Here is a 25,847-nt window from a genome sequence, read left to right as displayed (position 1 = left end):
AACTGCTCCCCCCACTGGCAGCAATGCAGCTGGAGGACTCCTGCCCAGCTTAGAGGGAACATTGGCACACCTCAGCATGACCATATCATATCATGTCTGCCATTGTGTTTCTATCATGTTGGGATTCAGTTTTGGTCAACTATTTGAATTGCAAAAGTGGAAGGTAGCCTAGTAGTCTCTCTTATCTGTACCCTTCTCCTCTACAGCCAACTCCAGACTCCATCCTTTCTGCTTTGCTGCACCATATGCCTGGAACAAACTGCCTGACTTGGTACATCAAGCTCTGACTCTGGCAGTATTCAAATCCAGACTTCTTTGAAGCTACTTTCAATTCCAATTGGGAGGGGGGGGTGAAGGGAGAGGCGCAGTAACAGAGCAAATGGAAGGCAATGGGAATGGGGAAGAGAGAGTGGGGAGAAGACGCTGGGGAATGGGGAAGACAAGAGTGGGCAGAAGACAGAGATGCCAGACTATGGGGTGAGCAGAGGGAAGAAGATGGGTGCAAGATCAATTGGGAGGGGGGGTGAAGGGAGAGGCGCAGTAACAGAGCAAATGGAAGGCGCCGAGAGAAGACAGACAGTGGATGGAAGGAATTGAATGAGAAGAAGAGGAAAGCAGAAACCAGACAACAAAGGTAGAAAAAAAAATTTCTATTTCTTTCTTTTTTTTTTTTTGCTTTAGGATACAGTAGTATATTAGTTGTGTTGATAAAAATTTATAAGCAAAGCCCTCCCAGCTGAACATCTCTTTCTCTAATTCAGCAGCTAGAACTTTGATTTATAAGGAAAGAATAAGCTAAATATTGCAGTACTGAGGCTTGTATGGATGCTGTGGGGATGGGACAGTGAAGGGGATGGCGGACACGGGGCGATGAAGGGGATGGTGATCCGGGGATGGGGCAGTGACGGGGAAATAATTTTTCCCTGTGTCATTCTCTAATACCAATATCTGTCTTATCTGTCTGTAATTCCCCTACCTGAGCACAGTGTATAGATGCACCTTCTGGTCCAATTTGTCTGTCTTGACTAGATTGTAAGCTCTTGTGAGCAGGGACTGTCTCTTCTATGTTTCCATGTACAGTGCTGCGTATGTCTAGTAGCATTGTAGAAATAAGTGTTAGTAGTTGGAGCCAGCACACTAAGAAACAAGGAACCATATCTCCAAGCCTGCTTTTTTGATGTATAATCCTTGTGACCTTGGCAAGTCGCTTCACCCTCTACTGCCTCAGGTACAACTTAGTTTTTAATTCAATTTGGACATGTAAATAATTGTGTACTTGACGGTAGCTTGCCTTGAGCTCGGATTTTAAAAAGGCATGTAATTAAATTTTCATAATGAGGCTTGGAAACATTTAGGTTTCTGCACGGGAAGTAATTTTCTCCCATTAAAGGTTTTAACAGTGTCAGAATACTTCCTCCAGAAAATCCAATTGCATTACTGTAGACATGCATTTTGTTCTGAACATTATACACATTTCCAAAGAATACATCCGACGTGGTTGAAGATTTTTAGAATCCAAAAATATCTGGCTGACACTCATCCAAATATATTTTTAAAACTCATATGAGAAGCATATGCTCCTAGATGTGTTGAGAACATAATGGCAGTTAATAGTTCCTATATATAAGTATGCAGTGCTCGGGGAATGACAGTGTTTATAGTTAGAGAGTCTGAATTTCATTTTTTATTTTTGTGTTGTTCTCTGGTTTTATTTACACCTCCCACACTCGCATTTGCATTATTTACTTTCAATAGGTTTAAATACACATCTCTTGTCTAGTCAAATACACAGCACAAATCCATATGGATTCCCAAACACACAGACACACCCATTCTTGGAATACTGCTGCAAGGAAAGGTACAAAAATTCATAACATAGCATTACTGCAGGCAGTCCCCGAGTTACAGACACCCCACTTAAGCATGACTCATACTTAAAACGTGGTTGCAACTTCATTTGATTTCATTGAGCAGTATTCCTGGTGGCCTAGACTCCTACACGTCTCCTGCAGCAGATTCAGGAATGATGCATGGCCACATTAGGGAGCAGTGTGTGGTTGTGTATTCTGTACCCTAGAGGGAACACTGGTAGGGTCAGTTGGCCCTTTTGCAAACTGAGAGCAGAGGTGAGCACCAAAAATCTTAAAATCTACAAGTTCTAAGTCACATACCCAACTTAAGAACAGCTTTAAAAACGTAACACGTTCTTAACCCGGAGACGGCCTGTAATAAATATCCTTATATTTGTTACACCCCTGCTTCACAACATATCTGGAAGGTAAGTGATGGGCTATGTTAGTAAAGTCTCACCACAGCACAGGTATGCAATCTTGATAGACCAGCATTCAAAAATCTTTTATTACATAGAGTAATAAATAACATTATTTGTTAGAGCAGTCCATATTAAAAACAAAATACAACCAGTAGCTTTACAGTTGATCCACAGCACAGGTATACAATCTTGATAGACCAGCATTCAAAAATCTTTTATTACATAGAGTAATAAATAACATTATTTGTTAGAGCAGTCCATATTAAAAACAAAATACAACCAGTGGCTTTACAGTTGATCCACTATGGATCATTTTCTAGCAACAGCTAGTGACAGGGTGTCACAATAAAATAAAATCATATGACTAATCGTTTCTATAGACATATGCAGCACTGTACATCAAAATACAGAAGAGACAGTCCCTGCTCAGAAGAGCTTACACTCTAGTCAAGACAGACAAACTGGACAAGAAGGTGCATCAATACACTGCTTAGGTGGGGGGATTACAGAGGAAATTATGACAGATATCGGCTCTTAGCGAGTGAGTTGGAATTTGGAATTGAAAATAGCTTCAAAGAAATGGACTTTGAGGCTGGATTTGAATACTACCAGAGACGGAACTTGATGTACCGAGACAGGCAGTTTGTTCCAGTCATATGGTATAGAAGGGATGGAGTCTGGAGTTGGCTGTAGAGGAGAAGGGTACAGAAATGGCAGATGAAGTTTAATGTAGAAAAGTGCAAGGTAATGCATTTGGGCAGAAAGAACAAGGAGTGCGGGTACAGCATGTCAGGTGCAACTCTGAGTAAGAGTGAACAGGAAAAAGACCTGGGGGTACTGATAGATAGGACCCTGAAACCATCAGCACAATGTGCGGCGGCGGCAAAGAAAGCAAATAGAATGTTGGCATGATAAAGAAGGGAGTCACAAGTAGATCGGAGAGGGTCATAATGCCGCTTTATAGAGCAATAGTCAGACCACACTTGGAATACTGTGTCCAACACTTGTCTCCCTATCTAAAGAAGGATATGAAACTGCTCGAGAGGGTGCAGAGGCGAGCAACGAAGCTGGTAAAAGGTATGGAGAACTTGAGCTACGAAGAACGACTTAGAAAACTGGGACAGTTCTCCCTCGAGAAGAGGAGACTGAGAGGGGATCTGATTGAGACTTTTAAAATAATAAAAGGAATCGACAAGATAGAGCAGGACCAAAAGTTATTTACGTTGTCAAATGTGACTAGGACAAGAGATCATGGACTGAAGCTGAGGGGGGACAAGCCCAGGACAAATGCCAGAAAGTTCTGCTTCACACAGCGAGTGGTGGACACCTGGAACGTTCTCCCGGTGGAGATTGCTGCGGAACCCATCGTTCTAGGATTTAAGGGAAAATTAATGCACATCTCCTCAAAAGGCGCATAGAGGGATACGGGTGACTAAGTTTTCGCCAGGTTACACCTGGCTGGGCCTCCGCGTGAGCAGATCACCGGACTTGATGGACCCAGGGTCTGTTCCGGAGATGATAGTTCTTATGTAGATAAGATGAATGGAGTGCCCAGGGGGGAGTGTGTAGAGAGAGGAGTAAATACCATTGTAGGTCAGTAAGGAGTTTGCAGAAATGGATAGGGAGCCAATGAAGTGACTTGAGGAGAGGGGTAATGTGGGCCTAGCAACAGTGATGGGATATGAGGCATTCAGCAGAGTTCTAAACAGATTGAAGGGGGGAGAGATGGTGTAGCGGAAGGCCATTGAGATGCAGGTTGCAGTAGTCTGAGCAAGAGGTGATGAGGGTCTTGGCAGTGTGCTCAGAAAGGAAGAGTCTGATTTTAGCAATATTGCAGGTGAAGAAACAACAAGATTTGGCAGTCTGTTGGATATGTGAAGGAGAGAGATGAGATGATGCTTTATTAATTTATAGAGTGTGTATGGTTGGGCAGACTGGATGGACCATTCGGGTCTTTATCTGCCATCATTTACTTTATTACTATTACTGCAAGGTAATAAATAATCATAACACATAAAACAGTGATCAATAAGACAAAGCTTCTTTTCAGACCAGGACACGCATGATACTACATGGATAGAAGCATAATAAAGTGCTTCACCAAAATGTTTTCCAAGTTGATTATAGGATTTACTATCCCACCTATCAATTAAAAAATGCCTAAGCAGCTTACATGCTATTTGCAAGGGTATAGTACAGTGGTTCCCAACCCTGTCCTGGAGGACCAGCAGGCCAATCGGGTTTTCAGGCTAGCCCTAATGCATATGCATGGAGCAGATTTGCATGCCTGTCACTTCCATTATATACAAATCTCTCTCATGCAAATTCATTAGAGCTAGCCTGAAAACCCGATTGGCCTGCTGGTCCTCCAGGAACCACTGGTCTAGTACATAGAATTAAGACAACCAGGGGTGAGAAAAGGATAATGGAACTACAAAATCCAATAGGATAGAGAGTGGGGGAAGACAGAGAGCCTTCAATAACAAAAACTAAGGTCCAATAAGGGAACAAAACCCTTATATTAACAAAGACAGGAAAGAAAAGAATAAATGACACATCCCACATACTCTTAAAAAATGAAAATAAAAAGTATATGTATGGTAAAAATGAATGTTAATTATGAAATGGCAAAACACGTTTAAAATACTAGCCTTGTGAGAAAGTGAACAGAGAACATAAGAACATAAGAACTGCCATCTCCGGATCAGACCCATGGTCCATCAAGTCCGGCGATCCGCACACGCGGAGGCCCAGTCAGGTATACACCTGATGTAGTTTTAGTCACCCATATCCCTCTATGCCTCTCATAAGGAGATGTGCATCTAATTTGCCTTTGAATCCCAGCACAGTGGATTCCTTGATAACCTCCTTTGGGAGAGCATTCCAGGCGTCTACCACTCGCTGTGTAAAACAGAACTTCCTGACATTTGTCCTGGACTTGTCCCCCCTTAGATCATTAGGGTCACACTTAAATGCCCCAACCAATTGTTAAAGCAATCCTGTAATCAGTAGTAGCATATAAGGACCGAGTCACCACTATTTTCTATCCAAATTGTCCCGGCTCTGAGAGTTTTGTCACTATTCCTGTCCCTGCCCCATTCCTGTAAGCTCTGCCTTAACCGCACAAGCCTCGAACACTTATGATTTTAAAGTGTTTGAGGCTTGTGCAGATGAAGACGGAGCTTAGGCATTGGTGGAATGAGGCATTATGACATCACAATCTGAGCTCTACAATGCTGCTACATAGGATTTTAAAGGGTTTGAGGCTTGTGCAGATGAGGACAGAGCTTAGGCATTGGTGGAATGAGGCATTATGACATCACAATCTGAGCTCTACAATGCTGCTACATAGGATTTTAAAGGGTTTGAGGCTTGTGCAGATGAGGACAGAGCTTAGGCATTGGTGGAATGAGGCATTATGACATCACAATCTGAGCTCTACAATGCTGCTACATAGGATTTTAAAGGGTTTGAGGCTTGTGCAGATGAGGACAGAGCTTGCAGGAATGGGGCAGGGACAGATAAAGAACTCTCCAGGACGGGAAAATGAGTTACCGAGGGGATGGGGAAAATTTGTCCTCATGTAATTCTCTAGTGCCGGCACCTCTCCTCCTTCTCTGCCCCTCTCCCTGGTCTTTCTTTGCTTCATATGCCTTTTCTTCCCTCTTGTACCTCTAACTCTTCGCCGGTGTGAGCAGCATCTCCACCCTTCTGCTCGCACTGGCCTTAGTTCTCCGTCTGAAGTCGCTTCCTGGTTGTGGAACAGCCGAGGCTGATTCAGGCGACATGTTGAAGATGCTGCTTGCACCAGTGAAGAGTTAGAGGTATGAGGGGGGAAAGGGAAGGCGCACGTGGTGATGGGGGGGGGCAGGGAAGGAGCAGGGGGTAGGGAAGTGGGAGGGGCTGCCACCACCCTGAGCACCTCCTACCCTTGCTACGCCACTGGCTCTGTAGACTATAAGGAGCCACATTGGTTCCTTATCTCCCTGCTGGATTAGAAGGCATTCTCATTCAGACAGATTGTGGGAGGGGGGGGGGGGTGGTTGTCTCTTGGACTAAAAAGTAACTTAAAAGAATAAAACCTGCTGATCAAACCTGCTATCTGCAGTGCTAGCTACAACTTTTGAGACTTCCAGGAAAATGTACCTGCATCTGATCTCTGTGCAGGAAATGACAGACCATATCCTGCAAGTGGCTCAAACAGAGCATGGATTGTGGGCTGCTTTTTTTTTTTTTTTTAAAGGCTTTTTCACCAAAAACTGCAGTGATTGACAGCTGTAACTAAATTGCATCAGGTTGATTTGCCGAGAGCTAAAGCAGCTTATTGATTTTTTTTGAACCCATTTACTAAGAAGCTGTAAACAGTTATCATGTGATAACTTAGGGCTCCTTTTACGAAGATGTGCTATCGTTTTTAGCGCACGCACTGGATTAGCGCATGCAATATCGCGCGCTAGCCAAAAAACTACCGCCTGCTCAAGAGGAGCATTTTAGCGCACGCTATTCCGCGCATTAAGGCCCTAACGCGCCTTCGTAAAAGGAGCCCTTAGTCTGCTGTTCTCTTATAAAACCTTGCTAAATCTCCCTCTATGTGTTCTACATAATTTTAAATATTCTCTCGAATGTTGTAGTTCGCTGCCTCTCTTCAGCCTTTTTCCTGTAAACCGCCTCAAACCGAAAGACTTTCGCGGTATATAAATAAAAGATTTACGTTATGTTCATGTTCTCATACCATTTTATCTAGTGCAGTGTTCAACAGTAAGTTACAATGGTTCACAGAGGATACTCACAGGTCACTGTTGAGCTGGCAGCGGTTGGCATTTAACGCTGACTAATTTAGAGTTGGAAATTCAGCAACAGGCCGTATCTGGGCTCTGGCGTTGAATATTTGGGTCAGTGGAGGTTAAGTGGAAATTTATGCAGATATAGCCAATATTCGATGTCTTAGTTAACCAAGCAAAGATGTACTGTTTAAGTGATCGTACTTGAGCAGTTAGCTATGTGGGCACCAGCAGTGGTTATTACTAGTGCCCGCATAACTCCTGGAGCCTCTCGGACTCTGTACCCTCTTGAATCCACCCTAAAAATTCTGGGAGTCTCTCTGGACAAAAATTTGTCCTTAGAAAACCACACTGACCACATGGTCAGGAAAAGCTTCTCCGTACTATGGAAACTGCGCACTATAAAAAAATACTTCGACGACACCTCTTTCCGCCTACTGGTACAATCTTCCATCCTCAGCATTCTTGACTACTGCAACATCATTTACCTTAACGCCAGGAAGAAAACCACCAGGAGACTAAAAATAATCCAAAACACCGCCGTGCGTCTCATCTTCGGCCTAAAGAAATGGGAACATGACACCCCCTTCTACCACCAACTACACTGGCTGCCATTCGATTCAAGAGTCCTTTTTAAATTCTCATGCTTCTGCTACAAATCGGTAAATGGTTTTACACCAAGCTACATCAACCCCCACTTTAACCTCTATCACATAAAAAAGAAATCCCGTAGAACTCAACTGTTCGCCTTCCCCTCGCTAAAACTCTGTCACTTTAAAAGATTCATAGACAAAACCTTCGCCTACCAAGCAGCCAAGCTCAACCCATGGCTGGCCCAAATGATACTCGAGGCCCCCTCCTTCGACTTCAGAAAATCACTCAAAACTTATCTATTCAGCAAACAAGACCCCTAACGGCCCCACCCGTTCACATTATCACCTCGCCCCCCCTTCCTCCCCCCCTCTTAATAGCTTCTCTCTTCCCTATCTTCAACAAGCTCCCTCCATCCTCTGCCATTTTCGGTTTTTACTTGTTACATAATTGATTATTTGTCTGTAAATCTGCTTGTAAACGTAGATCCTAATCTAATTGATGTAAACCACCTAGAACTCTCCGGGTATGGCGGTATATAAAAAAATAAAATTATTATTATTACTCAGACCACTAAATCGCTGCCAAGACAGTGCAGCAATGGTCAGAGGGTATATTCAGTGACACGCTGACTGTTCCCTCCTGACGAATTCAAGAAGGCCTGGGATAGGATCTCTTGGAGAGAGAAAGAGATAATGGTTACTGCGGACGGGCAGACTAGATGGGCCATTTGGCCTTTATTTGCCATCATGTTTCTATGCATAGTTCAGTGCAATTTAATCGGCAGGTGATGAATGCTGAACCAGAAAAAGGATGATGGAATTCGTGGGAGTGTGAGCAGCTGTTGAGGGTACTTTCTTTTTAAGCCTAAAGTAGAGATTCCCCCCCCCCCCCCTTACTGGAGGGATACAGAAAAATACCTCAAAGGCTTTTGGAATGGACAGTATGGTTAACAATTATATATGGGTTGAGATAGAGGTCAGGCAGGTCTCAAGGAGCCTGGAAAGATGGCATCCATTCAGTATTTAACTTATAGGTGCAAAGATTAATATCAAAGCAGTGCCTCCTTTTTTGGTGCCTTGCATCCGTTAGAACGCATTTCCGCACTGAAAAGTCAGTGCCACGTATACAGTTCTCCTGCAACTTTGTATCCTGGAACTGGGCAGGAAATAGGGTGTCAACTGCACCTTGCGATTCGCTTACTTTACCATGCGCTGTCACTAATGCAGAGCGCATGAATGCATTTTTCTTGGGAATTTACTTGTAAGTAGTGCAAAATTTTAGTGCACTCTGACTTTGATGTGTCTAACACTAGGAATGTGTAGTCAGAATTTTGAAAGAACTAATTGTGCTCCATAGATACGAATGAGTATATCTACTACCGTGTTTCCCCGATGGTAAGACACTGTCTTATTTTTTTTGGAAGGCCAAAATATGCTCTAGGGCTTATTTTCGGGGGGATGCCTTATTTACTCATGAAGAAGAGGGAGCCCAAGTCCTCCTGGCCCTGGCGACCCCCCCTAGTTGTTCGGGCCAGGAGGGAGCCTAAATCCTCCTGGCCACGGCGACCCCCTAACCCCACCCCGCACTACATTACGGGCAGGAGGGATCCCAGGCCCTCCTGCCCTCGACGCAAACCCCCCTCCCCCCAACGACCGCCCCCCCCCAAGAACCTCCGACCGCCCCCCCCAGCCGACCCGACCCCCCGGCCGACCCCCACGACACCCCCACCCCCCCTTCCCCGTACCTTTCTGTAGTTGGCCGGACAGACGGGAGCCAAACCCGTCTGTCCGGCAGGCAGCCAACGACGGAATGAGGCCAGATTGGCCCATCCGTCCCAAAGCTCCGCCTACTGGTGGGGCCTAAGGCGCCTGGGCCAATCAGAATAGGCCCGGGAGCCTTAGGTCCCTCCTGGGGGCAGGGCCCATGTGCCTCAGGCCCCGCCCCCAGGAGGGACCTAAGGCTCCCGGGTCTATTCTGATTGGCCCAGGCGCCTTAGGCCCCACCAGTAGGCGGAGCTTTGGGACGGATGGGCCAATCCGGCCTCATTCCATCGTTGGCTGCCTGCCGGACAGGCGGGTTTGGCTCCCGTCTGTCTGGCCAACTACAGAAAGGTACGGGGAAGGGGGTTGGGGGGGGTCGTGGGGGTCGGCCAGGGGGGTCGCGGGTCGGCTGGGGGGGCGGTCGGAGGTTCTTGGGGGGGGCGGTCGTTGGGGGGAGGGGGGTTTGCGTCGAGGGCAGGAGGGCCTGGGATCCCTCCTGCCCGTAATGTAGTGCAGGGTGGGGTTAGGGGGTCGCCGTGGCCAGGAGGGTTTGGGCTCCCTCCTGGCCCGAACAACTAGCGGGGGGGGGTCACCAGGGCCAGGAGGACTTGGGCTCTCTCCTGGCCCGATATTGTCGGGGAGTTGGGGAATCGGCGGGGCAAGAGGGCTTGGGCTCCTTTTTGCCCCGATCGTGTCGGGGAGTCGGGGGGGCAAGAGGGCTTGAGCTCCCTCTTGCCCCAATCGTGTCGGGGGTGCCAGGGACCACACGGAGTCACCCACCGTACCACCCGATTCGGGTAAGCGCAGGTATCGGTGGGTGGCTTATTTGCGGGGGGGTGCCTTATTTTACATTTTTTTCTAAATAGGGGGGGCTGTCTTATTTGATGGCCCTGCCTTATCATCGGGGAAACACGGTACTACTATTAATTATTTCTAGAACGCTACCAGACATACACAAAGCCACAAGGGAGACAGTCCCTGCTTGAGTGAGCTTACAATCTAAACAATCAAGGCAGATTAAACAGGATGCCAGGGAAGGGCTTACAGTCAGAGGGAGCGGTTAAACTGCTGGCTAGGGTGGTGAGCAGAGAGGAGTAGGATTAAGGGTTGAAGGCTGTCTCAAAAGTTTTTACCTACTTTTGAATAAGGGGAGGGGTGTGGTGGACAGACTCAGGTAGTTTATTCCAGGTATACGGGGCAACGAGCTAAAAGGAACAAAGTCTGGACTTGAAAGTGGAGGAGAAGGGTACAGATAAAAGCAATTTGAGGGAACGGAGTTCTCAGGGAGGTGTATAAGGGGAGAGACACTTGAAGGGCTTCAGAACAAACATACTGGTAGGCTAGTAATAGGAGTTTGAACTTGCGTGTAAAGGCAGATAGGGAGACCGTGAAGTGAGGTTGGCAGAAGATAAGTTGTGCAGCAGATTTTTGTACGGATTGCAAGGGGGGAGGGGCAGTTTAGCAGGAGACCCGTTAGAAGTAGATTGCAGTAGTCTAAGCGTGAGGTTACGAGAGTGTGGGCAAGGGTCCGGGCAGTGTGCTCGGAGAGAAAGGGGGTGATAGTAAAGCGCCAAGTGCAAGTTTGGAATCAAGTAAATCAATAGTGTATCAGTGAAACCGTTTAAATCCAACAGTTCTTAAATATAGCAGTTTTCTCCATAGAATGTAATATGCAGAAAAACTTAGCTTTCAAGAGTCCTCATGGCGGTCAAAGCTCTCTCTTTAGGGAGGTGCCTCAACCGAATGCCCTACAGCAGGGCTGCCCAAGTCCGGTCCTCGAGATCTACTGTCAGGCCAGGATTTCAGGGTATCCACAATGAATATGCATAAGAGAAAGTGTTCCCTCTAAGCTGAGCAGGTGTCCTCCAGCTGCATTGCTACCACTAGGGGGTGGAATATTTTCAGTCGCTAAGGACAGGTATGTTCCCTGGAGTCCTGCAGAACTTGCATGTCCCTCACAATTGAAAAATGTGACAGTAAAACAGCACCCTCTATTGGTGAGACTGTGGGTGGAGGACTCCTGCTCAGCTTAGAGGGAACTCTCGAAGACCGGACTTGGGCAGCTCTGCCCTACAAAGTCCCCTGTTTCGTTCTCTTCCTCGGGGGCACTGTCAGGAGCACATCCCACTGCTCTGTAGGGCATTCGGTTGAGGAACCCCCCCCTAAAGAGAGAGCTTTGACCGCCATGAGGACTCTTGAAAGCTAAGTTTTTCTGCATATTACATTCTATGGAGAAAGCTGCTATATTTAAGAACCGTTGGATTTAAACGGTTTCACTGATACACCATTGATTTACTTGACTCCAAACTTGCACTTGGCACTTTACTATTTATTAATTATTTTATAAATGAAAGAGACTTTGATATTTAAAAGGTTTATGGGGAGACTGAAGGTGATGTTTGTGGGTATGATGCTTTTTGCGCTCATGCGCTGAGGATACACCCAGGTGAACTCCTTTGGAGATTTTTTTTCTCAGGAAGTTCCCAGGACTGATTAGTCTCCCTGTGCTACCCATTCTACAAATTTAATTATTCTCAATTCTTTTCGAATAAAGTGAGTGCTGGTGCTTAGTTGGAAGGTGTAGAGATAGAAGCAACAGGCTTTAGTAGTCTGTTGGGTGTGGGAAGAAAATGAAAGGTTGGAGTCAGACGACTCCAAAGTTTTGAGCAGAAGAGACGGCAATGATGTAGGCATGGTCTGTATCATTGTGTGGGTCACTTCAGTGGTTTCTAAACCAATTATGACGGGGGGGTGATGCACATGCAATATTTGGCTTAGTAAATTATTTGAAATATGTTAGGGGACTCTTATTGGTACACTCTCTAGCAAAGATCACAAAGGTGTAGTATTCTTTAGTGCACACTTTGTTTTAGAGCATGTGAATTTTGTATGCTAAAATACTTTTAATGCAGGGGTGCCCACACTTTTTAGGCTTGCGAGCTACTTTTAAAATGACCAAGTCAAAATGATCTACCAACAATAAAAATTTTTTTTAAAAACCACAAAGCACACTGTACGCAGAGAAAATGTTAATTATCATTCCTATTCCGGGTTTTTTTTTCAAAGAGGTCAAGGCAGATGACTCTATGCACTGTAACCTCAGTAACAACCATACAAAAATAGACAAATATACCCCCCTCCCTTTTTACTAAACCACGATAGCAGTTTTTAGCACAGGGAGCTGCGCTGAATGCCCAGCGCTTCTCTCGACGCTCATAGGCTCCCTGCGCTAAAAAACGCTATTATGGTTTAGTAAAAGGGGGCCATAGTGCAAAATATAGACAGCAGATATAAATTCTCAAAACGGACACATTTTGATCACTAAATTGAAAATAAAATCATTTTTCCTATCTTTGTTGTCTGGTGATTTCATGAGTCTCTGGTTGCACTTTCTTCTTCTGACTATGCATCCAATTTTTCTTCCCTTCTTTCAGCCTGTAAGCTTCCTCTCCTACAGACTTCATTCCCTCCCCCAACTTTTTCTTCCTCTCTCCCTGCCCTTTCTTTCTCCTTGCCTCCCTTTCTTTTTTTTTCTCTCTTCATGCCCCCTTTCTTCTCTTCTGTTTCTCTTCTTTCCTCCTGTCTCCCTACCTGCCCCCTTTCTTCCTCCCTGCCCTCCCCAAGCCACTGCTGCCGCCATCAGGGAACAGCCCCAAGCCACTGCCGCCATTGGGGGAACAGGCCCCAAAGCCACTGCCACTCCAAGCTCTCCCTGCTTCCCTGCATCGGGCCGACCAGCATTCCTCTCCCCGACGTCAAGTTCTGCCATCGGAGAAGAAGTTCTGGGCCAGCCAGGCAGTGATTGGGATGGGCTCCGCGATCAACTCACTTTGCCTTGGCGATCTACCGGTCGATCACGATCGACCTATTGGGCACCCCTGCTTTAGTGCATGTGTTATAGTTATGAAATCTGTGCTCTAAAATGGGTAATACGCGTGAAAATGAAAGGAAAAAGCTGACACCCCATTCTGGCCTATCCATTTTGTACTGAGGACCACTCTTGGGCCTTGCAGACTTGAAGGAGACAGGGGCATCAGCCTGTAAGGCTGAAACAAAATGCAGTGACGTCATTGAAAAGAGGCTAAGGAGGAGAACCATGTAGGCTACAGGATGCCAAAGTATTGACTAAGGGCTCCTTTTACAAAGGTGCGTTAGGGCTTTAACGCGCGGAATAGCGCGCACGCTAGCCGCTATCGCCTCCTCTTGAGCAGGCGGTAGTTTTTTGGGTAGGGCGCGCTAATCCGGTGCGTGTGCTAAAAACGCTATCGCACCTTTGTAAAAGGAGCCCTAAATTGGCTCATGCAGGCTGGAAGAGAGTCAGCGCCACAGCCTCAGAGGTATAACGGGGGAAAAAAAGGTGATAGTTCTTGGATCAAACTTGTGACAGGAGGAACGAGGCTAGGAATTTAAATGAGAAACTGGGTCTGATTGGGGAAGGGAATAGAAGGAGGATAGGGTTAGGGAGGGGAGGGCATGGGATGGAAGGATTGAGGAAGAGACGATAAAAGGTTTAAAAGGGATGGGTTAAGTTGAAAGGCGATGGGGAAGAAAGGAAAAGAGGAATATGTACCTGGTTCAGCTGGAATTTATTTATAGTTATAATGTTTAAGAGTATAAATTATTGATGTATAAGTGTTACATCTGTTAATAAAACTGGAGAATATGCTACTTGCATCCTGAAACATCATATTTTTTTAAGCTATTTCAAAAGCTATATGTGGCAGTAAAGATAAAAATATAGGAAGGAATGAGCCTTTGGCAGCCATCATTTTATTTAAACCCTAACTAGATAAGCCCTTTTGAATATTAGATCCAGCATTCTGATTTGGTCATATTTAAAAAGAATACTATCTACATAATCCACCCTTTTAAAGAGAGAGAGACATGTCTCTTCACACATAAGAACACAAGAATAGCCTTACTGGGTCAGACCAACAGTCCATCAAGCCCAGGCCAGTAGCCCTTTTTTACGGTAGCCAATCCAGGTCACTAGTACCCGGCCAAAACCCAAAAAAGCAGCAACATTCCAGCATCTCAAAGAATAGCAAGATTCTGGAACCCTAAAGAGAACAACATTCCAAAGCAGAGATTGTGATGTCATAATGCCTCATTCCACAGTGCCTCAGAGCCAACCTCATCAGTGATGTTACAATGGCTTGATTGTTCTATACTTGGACACATAAGAGCCTAAGAACAGCCATACTGGGTCAGACCAATGGTTCATCAAGCCCAGTAGCCCGTTCTCACAGTGGTCAATCCAGGTCCCTGTACCTGGGCCAAAACCCAAAGAGTAGCAACATTCCAGCATCTCAAAGAATAGCAAGATTCCGGAACCCCAATGAGAGCAACATTCCAGAGCTGAGATTGTGATGTCATAATGCCTCAGAGCCAACCTCATCAGTGATGTTACAATGGCTTGATTGTCCTATACTTGGCACACATAAGAACAGCCATACTGGGTCAGACCAGTGGTCCATCTAGCAACATTCCATGCTACCGATACGTGGCAAGCAGTAGCTTCCCCAATGTCTGTCTCAATAACAAGCTGTGGACTTTTCTTCCAGAAAATTATCCAAACATTTCTTAAAACCAGCTATGTTAACCACTCTTACCACAACCTCTGGCAACGCGTTTCAGAGCTTAACTATTCTCCGAGTGAAAAAAATGTTTCCTCCTATTGGTGTTAAAAAGTATTGCCCTGCAACTTTATTGAGTATGCTGTAGTCTTTGGCATTTTTGACGGAGTAAAAAAATCGATCCACTTGTACTCATTCCACACCACTCAGGACTTTGTAGACTTCAATCAGATCTTCCCTCAGCCGTCTCTTTTCCAAGCTGAAGAACCCTAACTTTTTTTTTTTTTTTTTTTTTTTTTTTAATCTTTATTAATTTTCAAATGTTAACAGTGCCATACAATAAATTTAAACATAAAACACTACACAGAATGCACTTTAAATAAACAAATAATTCAAAAAACAATCATTTTCACACCCCCTCCCCCTAATTAATAAAAGAAGAAGTACATACTTAATTTCAATAATATAGATAATTAAGTATAGCAAACAATAATACATTCCCCTCACCCCACCCACCCACCCTGGATGTGTAAGGAAGTCAAATAAAAGGAAAGGTACATGACAGTTATTGTGTCTCAATAAATGCAGTCAATGGGCTCCACGCCATTTGGAATGCGTTACTATATCCCAAACATTCCGCGTTCATTCTTTCGTACTTGTAACTGGAACATAGGTTTGCCCACCAGAAAGTGTAACTCAGTCGATCATAACTCTTCCAGTTACGTGTAATCATCTGGATGGCTATTCCCGTCATTATTAAGAAAAGCCGGCTTTTATGTCGATCCAAAGAAGGATTAACATGTAATAAAGTACCACAAATTAGTTTTTCCTCATACGAGAGGAGTTCCATCCTTTTTATCATCTTGGTCGCTCTTCTTTGAACCTGTTCTAGTGCTGCTATATCTTTCTTGAGATAAGGCGACCAGAATTGAATGCAATACTCCAGGTAAGGTTGCACCATGGAGCGATACCCCTGGGAAACAGCTAAGTTTTCAACTTCTGCCTTCATTGATGAAATGATTCCGTTTTTATTAAGAATACATTGTGCTCTCATGTTTAAATAACAGAATGGACCTACATAAGCAAATGCAGTGTTTCTCATAGTCCCTGCAATGGCATCCTGCTATAATGGATGACATCAGAGTGTGCAAGGATTGTTTGTTTGAGACATGGAACATTGATTGTTCACACAATCCTATCCAGAGTTGTAATGTTTTTAACGATTGTCATGAGAACTGTGGGAAGGTAAGAGTGAGTAAATGACTATGTTATGTTCTTATTATGAATGATTGTAAGCCATTCTGAGTTCCATTGAAAGGATGCAGTTAATGAATTTGTATAAACCTTGCATCTGAAGTGAAAAACAATTGTTTCCCTATCCGTGTCGCGGTAGACTTTTATGGGCCTCCTTTCCCCCTCGAGAAGTGGCAAATGCTTTGCTCTCCATAGCAACTTTATTAAGGATACACACAAAGCTTTCAAAGGGCTGAATAGAAAGCTACCGTTCTGGCAGAAAAATTAAGAAGCTTAACAAGACCTTAGCTCAGGTGGTGGTCCTGGATACCATCTGTAAAATGCATTCCTAAATCAACAGAAAGGGCAGTGAAAACACTTTGGCTTTATCAAATAAGCCATGTTTGCACTGTACAAACGCTAGATTATCAGTAACGAGTTGAAACAGTCCACTGTGTCATGTTAAAATATGGTTGTTGTTTTTTACAGTAACAGGCTGTATCAGTAACTACTGACATTTTAATATTAAGAATAAACGCAATGAATAATATTAAGAATAAACGCAATTGCTATTAGATGGACGCTATTATTCTAATCTCCTTATTCAACACTAGTCTTTAAGCCCGTTACATTAATGGGTGCTAGAATATATGTCTGTCTGTCTGTCTCTCTCCCTCCCGCTGTTTCTCTCTCTCTCTCTCCTTGGCCCCTTTCTCTGTCTTTCTGTCCCTCTCCCTGCTCCTGTGTCTTTCTTCCTTTCTGTCTGTCTCCCTCCCTCCTGCTGTCTGTCTGTCATTCTTTCCCTCCATTTCCCTGTGCAGCAGCATTTCCACCCCACTTACCTGTGGAGCAGTAACAGCATTTCCCTCCCCTCCCCCCCACTTCCTGTGCAGCAGCAGTATCTACCTTCCTCTCCAGGTCCCTGTGCAGCAGTAGCTGCATTTTCCCCCACCCCCTTCTCTTACCACGATCTGACCTGCTCCGTTTGGCACCTCCCTCGCGTTCTGGCCTGCTATGATCTGGCTGCTCTGTTCGGCTCCTCCCCCTTCCCTTCCCGCAGTCTAGCATATCCCGCAGGCATGCGCGCCCAGTTTCTCCCTCGTGGCCCGTGGCTGAGTCCTCTTCTTTGTCGCCCCCCCCTTCCCTTCCATTGGTCTTGTCTGCTCGTGCCGAATTTTTTTTTTTTTAAGTTTATAAAGGTGCCGCGGCAGTTCGCGGCTGGAGTCCTCTCCTTTGTCACCTCCCCCCACCGCGTTCTGAAGGTTTTTTTAAAAGTTTACAGGTACCGCGGAGGCTCCTTTTCACAATCCCCGCCAGCGTGGAATCCTTCTCCAACGCTGGTGCGGCTCGTGAGAGGAGGCGACGCCATGGCTTTTAAACCCCGCAGTTGGCACAGCACTGGTGCACAAGATAGTCCTGGGGACTTGCGCATGCGCACTCCTGCCGGCCATGGACATACGGATCACGGAATACGCCAGTAAGAGTGCGCATGCGCGCTTAGCATTTTATTATAGTAGATGATGAATTTGATATTTACTACAAAGATAAATAAGGGTAGGTATTTATATCTATTATTTGCAGTGTACAGTGACTTATACCTCTTTGATTTTATCTATACAGATTTGACACCAATCTGAAGAATGAACTCCAATAAAGGGGATGGGGGTGAATTAATCAATGTGGGCTGGCATTACAATGTTTTATTTAATTGTTAACCCCAGTTATTAGTAACTAGGTCTCGATGCAGGAAATTGGACCTGTGCTAAAAAAGCATGAATTAGTGGTAAATTAACGTGTCTTAATGGTAGTCCACGTTGCTATCTTCTTCTTTAGTATAGAGAGTTTCAATCTCTGGTAACCAGAGCTGATATTGTGATGTCATAGTGCCTCATTCTACCAATGCCTAAAAGCCAACTTCATCAATGATGTCACAATGGCTTGACTCACTTGAAACAGTGATTACTAGACACATTTTTTTCTGTAATTAAGGGGGAAAGTTATCAACATGAGCTATCCTTAAGACGGGATATTGTACTGTTAAATAACACATCGGCAGTAGCCCACATTGATAACTATGTTCTTAAGAGGGTCATTTTATGAAGGTATCTTTGCACATAATACCTATGTTATATAACTGCCCTCTTTAACATTTGCATGCCCATAAATGGCATTATTCTACATATTTATGAAAGTATCTGTGTACACATCGGTGGAATTTTGGCAGTTATATATACACTTAAGTGCTATTCTGTAAATGCTAGGGCTGCACATCGATTAATCACAATAAAAAATTTTAAGCGCATAAATCGTTCCCCCCCCCCCCACACACACACACACACACATTTCCTTCTATATTCGTACAGTGGCAAATATAGACAACGGAAGTAAATTCTCAGAACTGACATCTTTTAATTATTAAAATGAAAATAAATCATTTGTCTTACCTTTGTTATCGGGTGATTTTAAAGACTGAAAATGATTAGAAAAATAAAATCACTAGCAACAAAGGTAAGACAAATGATTTATTTTTCATTTTAGTAATTAAAAGATGTCGGTTCTGAGAATTTACTTCTGCTGTCTATATTTGCCACTGTACGAGTATAGAAGGAAATGTGTGTGGGTGGGAGGGGGGATGCTTTTTTAAGCACGATTAATTGATGGGCAGTGCTAGTAAATACCCTCTTCACTTACGCAAGGGGATGTACACAAGGGTAGAGCTTGGATGGGACTTAAATTTAAAGTTATTTTTAGAATAGTTTGTTATATGTAGATCTGCATCACTTAGAGCAGTGGTCTCAAACATGCGGCCCGGGGGCCACATGCGGCCCGCCAGGTACTATTTTGAGGCCCTCAATATGTTTATCATAATCACAAAAGTAAAATAAAATAGTTTCCTGATCATATGTCTCTTTAGCTATAAATTACAATATTATTATTAAGACTTAGCCAAAAGGAAAGATTTATAAACTATAAAGAGTTTTACCTCATGCAAAATTGTCATTTCTTTAATAAGACATTAACTCTTTTTTTTTCTGAGGCTCTCCAAATACCTACAAATCCAAAATGTGGCCCTGCAAAGGGTTTGAGTTTGAGACCACTGACTTAGAGGCATGCTTATCAACATTGTCTACTGTTAAGGTACATTATTTTATTTCAGCACAGGTCCCATTTTATGGAATGAGACCTAATTACTAATAACTGGGGTTAACAGTAAAATAATGTGTTTTAACGATAGCCTGCATTGATAACTTCCCTTCTAAATTAAAGAAAAAAAGTCCCCTTTCTCTGTCCTTCAGCTCCATAGAACTCCCTCTCCATTCCTCCTTTCCCCATCAACCTTCACTCCTATCTTCAGCCCCTTTCTCTCAGATGCCCCCTTTTTAGCCCCCAGCTTCAGTCCCAGTCTTTTTCTCTCACATGTCCCCTTTTGTAGCCTCCTTCTCCCACCTCCTCCTTTTTTCATCCCCAGCTCCCTTCTCACATGTTCCCCTTTTGTAGCCCCCAACCCTAACCCCCTTCTCATACCTGCTCTTCCAGCCCTCAATTCTAGCTCCAGTCTCCTTATCACACCTTTCTTCCTTTTCAGCCCCCAAATCAAGAACCAGACCCCTTCTCTCTCAACTCACCTTTTGCAGTCCCAAGCTCCAGCCCTCTTCTCCGAACTGTCTTCTTTTAACAGCCTCCTACACCAGGTCTCTTTTTTCCCAAGAACCTCCTCTTTAAAGCCTCCTACACCAGGTCTCTTTTCCCAAGAACCTCCTCTTTAAACCCCTTTTTTAGCCCCCTCAGCTCCCTTCTCCCATCTTTTCCCTTTCAGCTTCCAGCCCCAGCCCCCTTTTCTCACATGTCCCTTTTGCAGCCTCCTTCTCACACATATCCCCTTTTCTACCCCTTCTCTTACACATCCCCATTGTCAGCTCCCAGCTCCTTTCTGTAACATGTTCCCTTATTACAAAACTGATCCCAGCTTCAGCCCCCTTCTCCCACCTACCCCTTTTTTTTCAGCCCCTAGTTCCCTTCTCCTATTTGACCCCTTTTGCCTCTGGCTTGGACCCTGATCCATTCCCAAGAACCCTCCTTTAAAGCTTCCTTCTCTCACATGTCCCCTATTTCCAGCCCCAGCTCCAAACCCCTTTTTAGGTCCCCACAACCCCCTTCTCCCATTTTTTCCCTTTCCGCTTCCAGTCCTGTTTTCTCACATGTCCCTTTTGAATCCTCCTTTTTCTGCTTCCAACCCCCTTCTCTTACATGGCAGTGGTTGTTTTCACTTTACCTTTTGATCTCGCCCAGGGTTTCCTCGGCAGAAGGAGAAAGGGCGGGAGGGGGGGGAGTCGCTGCCGTGGTGGTTGCCACTGGCTCTGGGCTCGCAGTGTCACCGAGGGAGGGCGATGGGGAAACTGCCACAGGCTCCTGGCAGACGGAGAGAGTTCTATTCTACTGCGCATGCGGAGGCATGGAGTTTCAATGCGCATGTGCGCTAAAGGTTTTATTATTATTGATTATTTATTGACATTTATTAACTGCCTTTATGGAATGATTCACCCAAGGCAGTGTACAGCAGGTATAGTTTAACACAAAACTTAGAATTTGTTAACAGCATAACAGTAGTAAAAATGGCAATATAAACATCCTATTACATCAGGTGAGCAAGCTCTGATTGTGATCTTGAAAATGACTCTAAGGATTTTGATGAAATGGGGTCAATATACAGTTTTCAGTGTGAGAAAGTGATTTAGCTAGGTCTGGACTTCAGCATAACGCATTGGTGGGGGGTGTTCAAATGGGGGATTTCTCAGATGTTCCCTCCTCCCCCTGCAGTCCTTTGGTCAGACAAGGAAGCTTAACCAGCCAATAGGCTGCAGGGAAAAGCAAGACTGAAGGTTGCTATGGCACTGTCTCTGTAGGCACTGCTCCCATCTCCTCATGCAGCCCATTGGTCAGACATTCCTAAGGAAGCATAATCAGCCAATAGGCTACATGGAAAGCCAGGATTGAATGATGATGTATCAAACCTATTGGTCCTGTCTCCTCTGCAAGAGGCTAAGGCAAGAGATATGGAATGTAAAAGAGAGGCTAAGGCAAGAGATATGGAATGTAAAAGGGAGAACACAGCTGAAGTTAATGCAAGCTAGGGAGGCATGGAAAGTGAAACAAAGATAACAGGAGCACATTGGTCAGACATTCCTAAAGGAAGCTTAGCCAGCCAATAGGCTGCAGGGAAAACCAGGACTGAAGGTTGATGCCTCATTATCCAAACAATAACCCCATCTTAATCACACAGCCCGCTTTTCCAAATAAAGCTTGGTCTTCCAGGTACTAAATATAATAACCCTTTCCTTTACAAAGATGCACTAGTGTTTTTAGCACCGGCTGCCACGGTAAAATTCCTATGAGTGTCAGAGCTGTTACCGCAGTGGCCAGTACTAAAATGCTAGCGTGGTTTTGTAAAGGAGGATAAATGAGGTAAACATGAAAACAGCAAAATTTAAATGCAACAGCAGGACTAACATGAAACAGTAAGAAAATATCTCAGGTGTAGTCGTGGCGGATTTCTGGAAAACCAGATTGCCCAAGAATCAATTTGAGACTTTCCATCCTACATCTCAATATATTTTCTTTCAGTAATTATATACGAGTATATATCGGATACAAGTGTTATTCTGAAACTCAATATAAAGAAAACCAAAATATTTGATCCATTTCGATAGCATTTCAATAGGAAAATTGCACACTTGGCCAAATATATATCTAAAAGGGTAACAACCAAGCCAGATTCAATTCAGAACCAGGCCTCCAGAAATGCTTAATTAATCCTCAGATGCACCACTCCACGTTCAAACTTTATCATAACGTTAAGCTTGATGTGCAAAATCTTCCCTGGATCAATATATTGTAATTCATAATAACTTTAAATATTTTTATATAAACTGCATATAAGTTAACTGTTCAAGTGTTCTAAAGTGCCCAAGAAGTCCCTACAACGACCACACAAATAAAGCTAAGTCTTTTTGACTAAATATTTCTTTAAAAATGTTAGCACTTTAGAACACTTGAACAGTTATCTTATATGCAGTTTATATAAAAATATTTAAAGTTATTAAGGATCAATTAAGCATTTCTAGAGGCCTGGTTCTGAATTGAATCTGGCTTGGTTGTTACCCTAGTGAATGAATAGTTTATAAAGATTGTGTCGCGATTACTGATTATAAATATATATTTAAGCATTCTACCTTTTTTTTTTTTTTCTTGTGCCACAGATAGGAGACAGAGTTATGGCATTTGTAAACTACAATGCTTGGGCAGAAGTGGCCTGCGTACCAGTAGACTTTGTGTACAAGATCCCCAATGAGATGAGTTTTTCCGAAGCTGCTGCTTTTCCTATGAACTTTGTTACTGCCTACATGATGCTGTTTGAGGTTGCCAATCTAAGGGAAGGAATGTCGGTGCTAGTTCACTCTGCTGGAGGTGGTGTGGTAAGTTGAATACTTTTACTCTTCACTAAAGTTGCCGTGATGGTTGGATAATTCTATTACAAAGGCAAAAGCAAAAAAAAAAACCCCAAATTGCCAAAATCTAAACTATGAACTCAACCAAATTGGCAAAAAAATTTGGAAAGGAGAGGACACATTACATTGTGTTGGTAGACCTTTATTGGATATTTATTATTGAATCTTGATATTTTGAGGATTTATCGTTGAAAGAGGGAGATGAATGAATGAATGAACTATGAATTTCACATTTTTTCACTGACTTTGATTACGTTTTTGATTTGCACGTTATACAACAGAGACATGATGATGTATTGGGCGAACTCACTCGGGCTTTAATAGTCCTCATGAGAGTTGTCAGCCTGGGGGATACTGATTAGAAGTACTGAATCGTACCATAGTTCCCTGATACTGAAGTCTCTTATACTTATAGATTTATTATATAGGAGATTTTTCATAAGATATCTTCATTCACTCCCTTTTTCTTGAGTATATGGGAGGAAGTGTCCTCTTCTTCCCATATTTTTTTGCCAATTTGGTTGAGTTCATGGATAACTCTATAACGTTTTGTCATGAAAAATGAAAATTGGTGTTCTACATCGTTTTGAGGGTAATTTTATAAGGGTAGTGTAAGTGTGCTTTCAGATGCCTTTTTAAGTCAATTTTATAGATACAAGTAGGTGTCTAATTGTCTTTACAAAATAGTAGCATCAGTGGCAGAAATCATACCTGTATTGCAGGCATAGACATTTATACCTGGCTTAGAGTGCATGTGAATGTTTGCGCTTATAATTTAAGTATGCGCATAGATACAGTGGCGTAGCGAGGGTGAGAGGTGCCCAGGGTGGTATCATCCCCCCCCAGCTACATGTGTTCACCCCTTCTCTTCTCCTGTACCACTTTAACTTTCCCGGCATGAGCAGCATCACCAACTTGCTGCCCCATATCAGCGATCCCTCTGATGTCAGTTCCTAGGCGAAGAACACATTTGTAAGGTAGATACCCGAGTTTTAGTTAAGAATAAACGTTTATCCAATACTTTTAAATTAGAATAAACATCATCCAATTTCTCAATTACCTCTTGAGAAAATATTGAATTTTGATTAATGACTGTTTTTAACAATCCCTCCACGCTACTATTTATTAACCATACATCTTTTAAAGAAATATCCTGTGGCATCTCCAACTGGCCTTGCTCCACAGACTTATCTTCCTGAGGGGAAATCATTTTAGGCATTTTCTTAAATAACATTTGTGAAGATGTCTGAGACCCCACGGTGTCTGTTGGGGAAATATTAGGCTCTCATTCGGAACCTAAATCACTGGATACCGGTGGAGGGGGTGAGGGAGTACAGTCTAAGGGACTGAGAGATTTCACCGAGGATGAGTCAGCTTTTTCAGTTGGTGTTGAGATCATATTAAACACCATCAAATGACGAACCATTGATCCAGACAATACTGGAGTAGAAACTTTAGTTATACCTTTCTTCTTCCCATAATAAAAAATAAAGAAAAGTTACCTATAACTTATCCAAGTCCTCTTACTCCTCGTAGCTCGGCGTGCCCCTTAGAACATGCCCCTTTGGCCATGCCCTGTGGCTGCACACCACAGTAGCTGTGTCCTTTTCACACAAACAGGAAGGACCCCAGTAACGTCAACTAGTTGTCTCTGTAGGTGCCTGATGAAATTTGGCACCTCCAGCAGCCATGCTCCCAGATAGAAGAAAAGAGGGGCTCGCTAAGCTTCCCAGGGACAGGATACCATACCTATTCTGGTGAATACTGGGGGGATCAGCTCTCGGAATTGTCAACTGCTTTTGATATGAACTGAGGAGACGGAGCACAGCCCAGAGATGAAAGTGGTGGAGCCGAGAGAAAAAAGTAGATATGCCTTCTACAAACTCACGAGTAAAGGAGAATAACCCACATATGCTTTTCTACTAGAAAGAAGATTATTGAGGTAAGACCTTAATCTTCCCTGCTATGTACTTTTCTAACTAATTATCTTCTGTAACATGTAACTCAGATCTGCCCAGGATGTCTCTATGACAACCACATCTTTAGCCAGAGATAATTTCACATGCCCTCAATTTACCAGTGAAATTATGATTTGCTGCAGGATATCTTTGGCCAGAAGGAGGTACAACGTACTACTTTATCAAGTGGGTGTAGATCTGTGTAATGATATCTCATTAAGGGCTCCTTTTACCAAGCTGCGCTAGCGGTTTTAGCACGCGCTGCAGTGCTTCCATTGAGCTGGCGTTAGTTTTTGGCGCGTAGTACGGGGGTCAGCGCACGGGGCAATGTAGCACGCGCTAAAAAACGCTAGCGCACCTTAGTAAAAGGAGCCCTAAGTGTCTCTCCTTAATTCTGTTCTGCTCGGTGAGATGCTGTCTGCTTTTGTGAAGTAATGCAACAGTGGACTTTATGGATCTCCCTCCATATATGGCTGAACATCCAAATTATCCAGTACAATGTTTCTCAACTCATTCCTGCCTTCCGTTCATAGGATATCTGCAACGAATACGCAGTGGCCTAAGATGTTGGTTTGCATATTTCAGTGAGCTTTTAAGCCAGGCCAGTACAAGTTAGGGAACCACTGGCTTATTCGACCTAATTTGTCATTCTAATGCCAGTGAAAAAGTGTAGCTCATAATGCTTAGCTGAGCCTGCATGTTATCTAAATACAGTAGCTCATTTAACCCACTAAAACATTATGTAGTGCTGTGGAGCAAGCTGTCTCTATAAAACTGTATTAATAGAAGCAGGAAAAGGGCCTTTGTCAGCGGCTTCTGTATTTGGAAACCAAAACTATTTTCAATGGCAGTTGTGTAGGAAGCTTAACTATGCTACATTCAGGAAAGGGGTGGAAATGGGCATCTCTGAGGGTGCTTATGGTGTTTTAGTGGTCATAGGAAACCTCAACACCCTGAGGTTGTGGGTTCAAGCCCCGCGCTGCTCCTTGTGACCCTGGGCAAGTCACTTAATCCTCCACTGCCTCAGGTACATTAGATAGATTGTGAGCCCACCGGGACAGGTAGGGAAAATGCTTGCAGTACCTGTATGTAAACTGCTTTAACTATGGTTGCATAACTACAAAAAGGCAGTATACAAATTCCAATCGCTTTCCGTGATGTCATAAT

General features: G+C 43.8%; 1 protein-coding gene across 3 annotated transcripts in view; it reads left to right on the top strand.

Annotated features, from left to right (window-relative positions):
* Window positions 1-25,847, top strand: part of VAT1L (vesicle amine transport 1 like) — a 127,737-nt gene that overhangs the window by 15,137 nt on the left and 86,753 nt on the right. For all 3 annotated transcript variants that reach the window (XM_033943638.1, XM_033943639.1, XM_033943637.1), the window contains exon 3: window positions 22,474-22,689. In XM_033943638.1, coding sequence (XP_033799529.1) covers window positions 22,474-22,689 — 216 coding nt within the window. The remainder of the gene's footprint in view (window positions 1-22,473; window positions 22,690-25,847) is intronic.

The sequence above is a fragment of the Geotrypetes seraphini genome, chromosome 4 (assembly GCF_902459505.1).
Source record: "Geotrypetes seraphini chromosome 4, aGeoSer1.1, whole genome shotgun sequence".
Classification (NCBI taxonomy): domain Eukaryota; kingdom Metazoa; phylum Chordata; class Amphibia; order Gymnophiona; family Dermophiidae; genus Geotrypetes; species Geotrypetes seraphini.
Note: the sequence above shows the minus strand (reverse complement) of the source record. Positions and strands in the feature narration are given on the sequence as shown.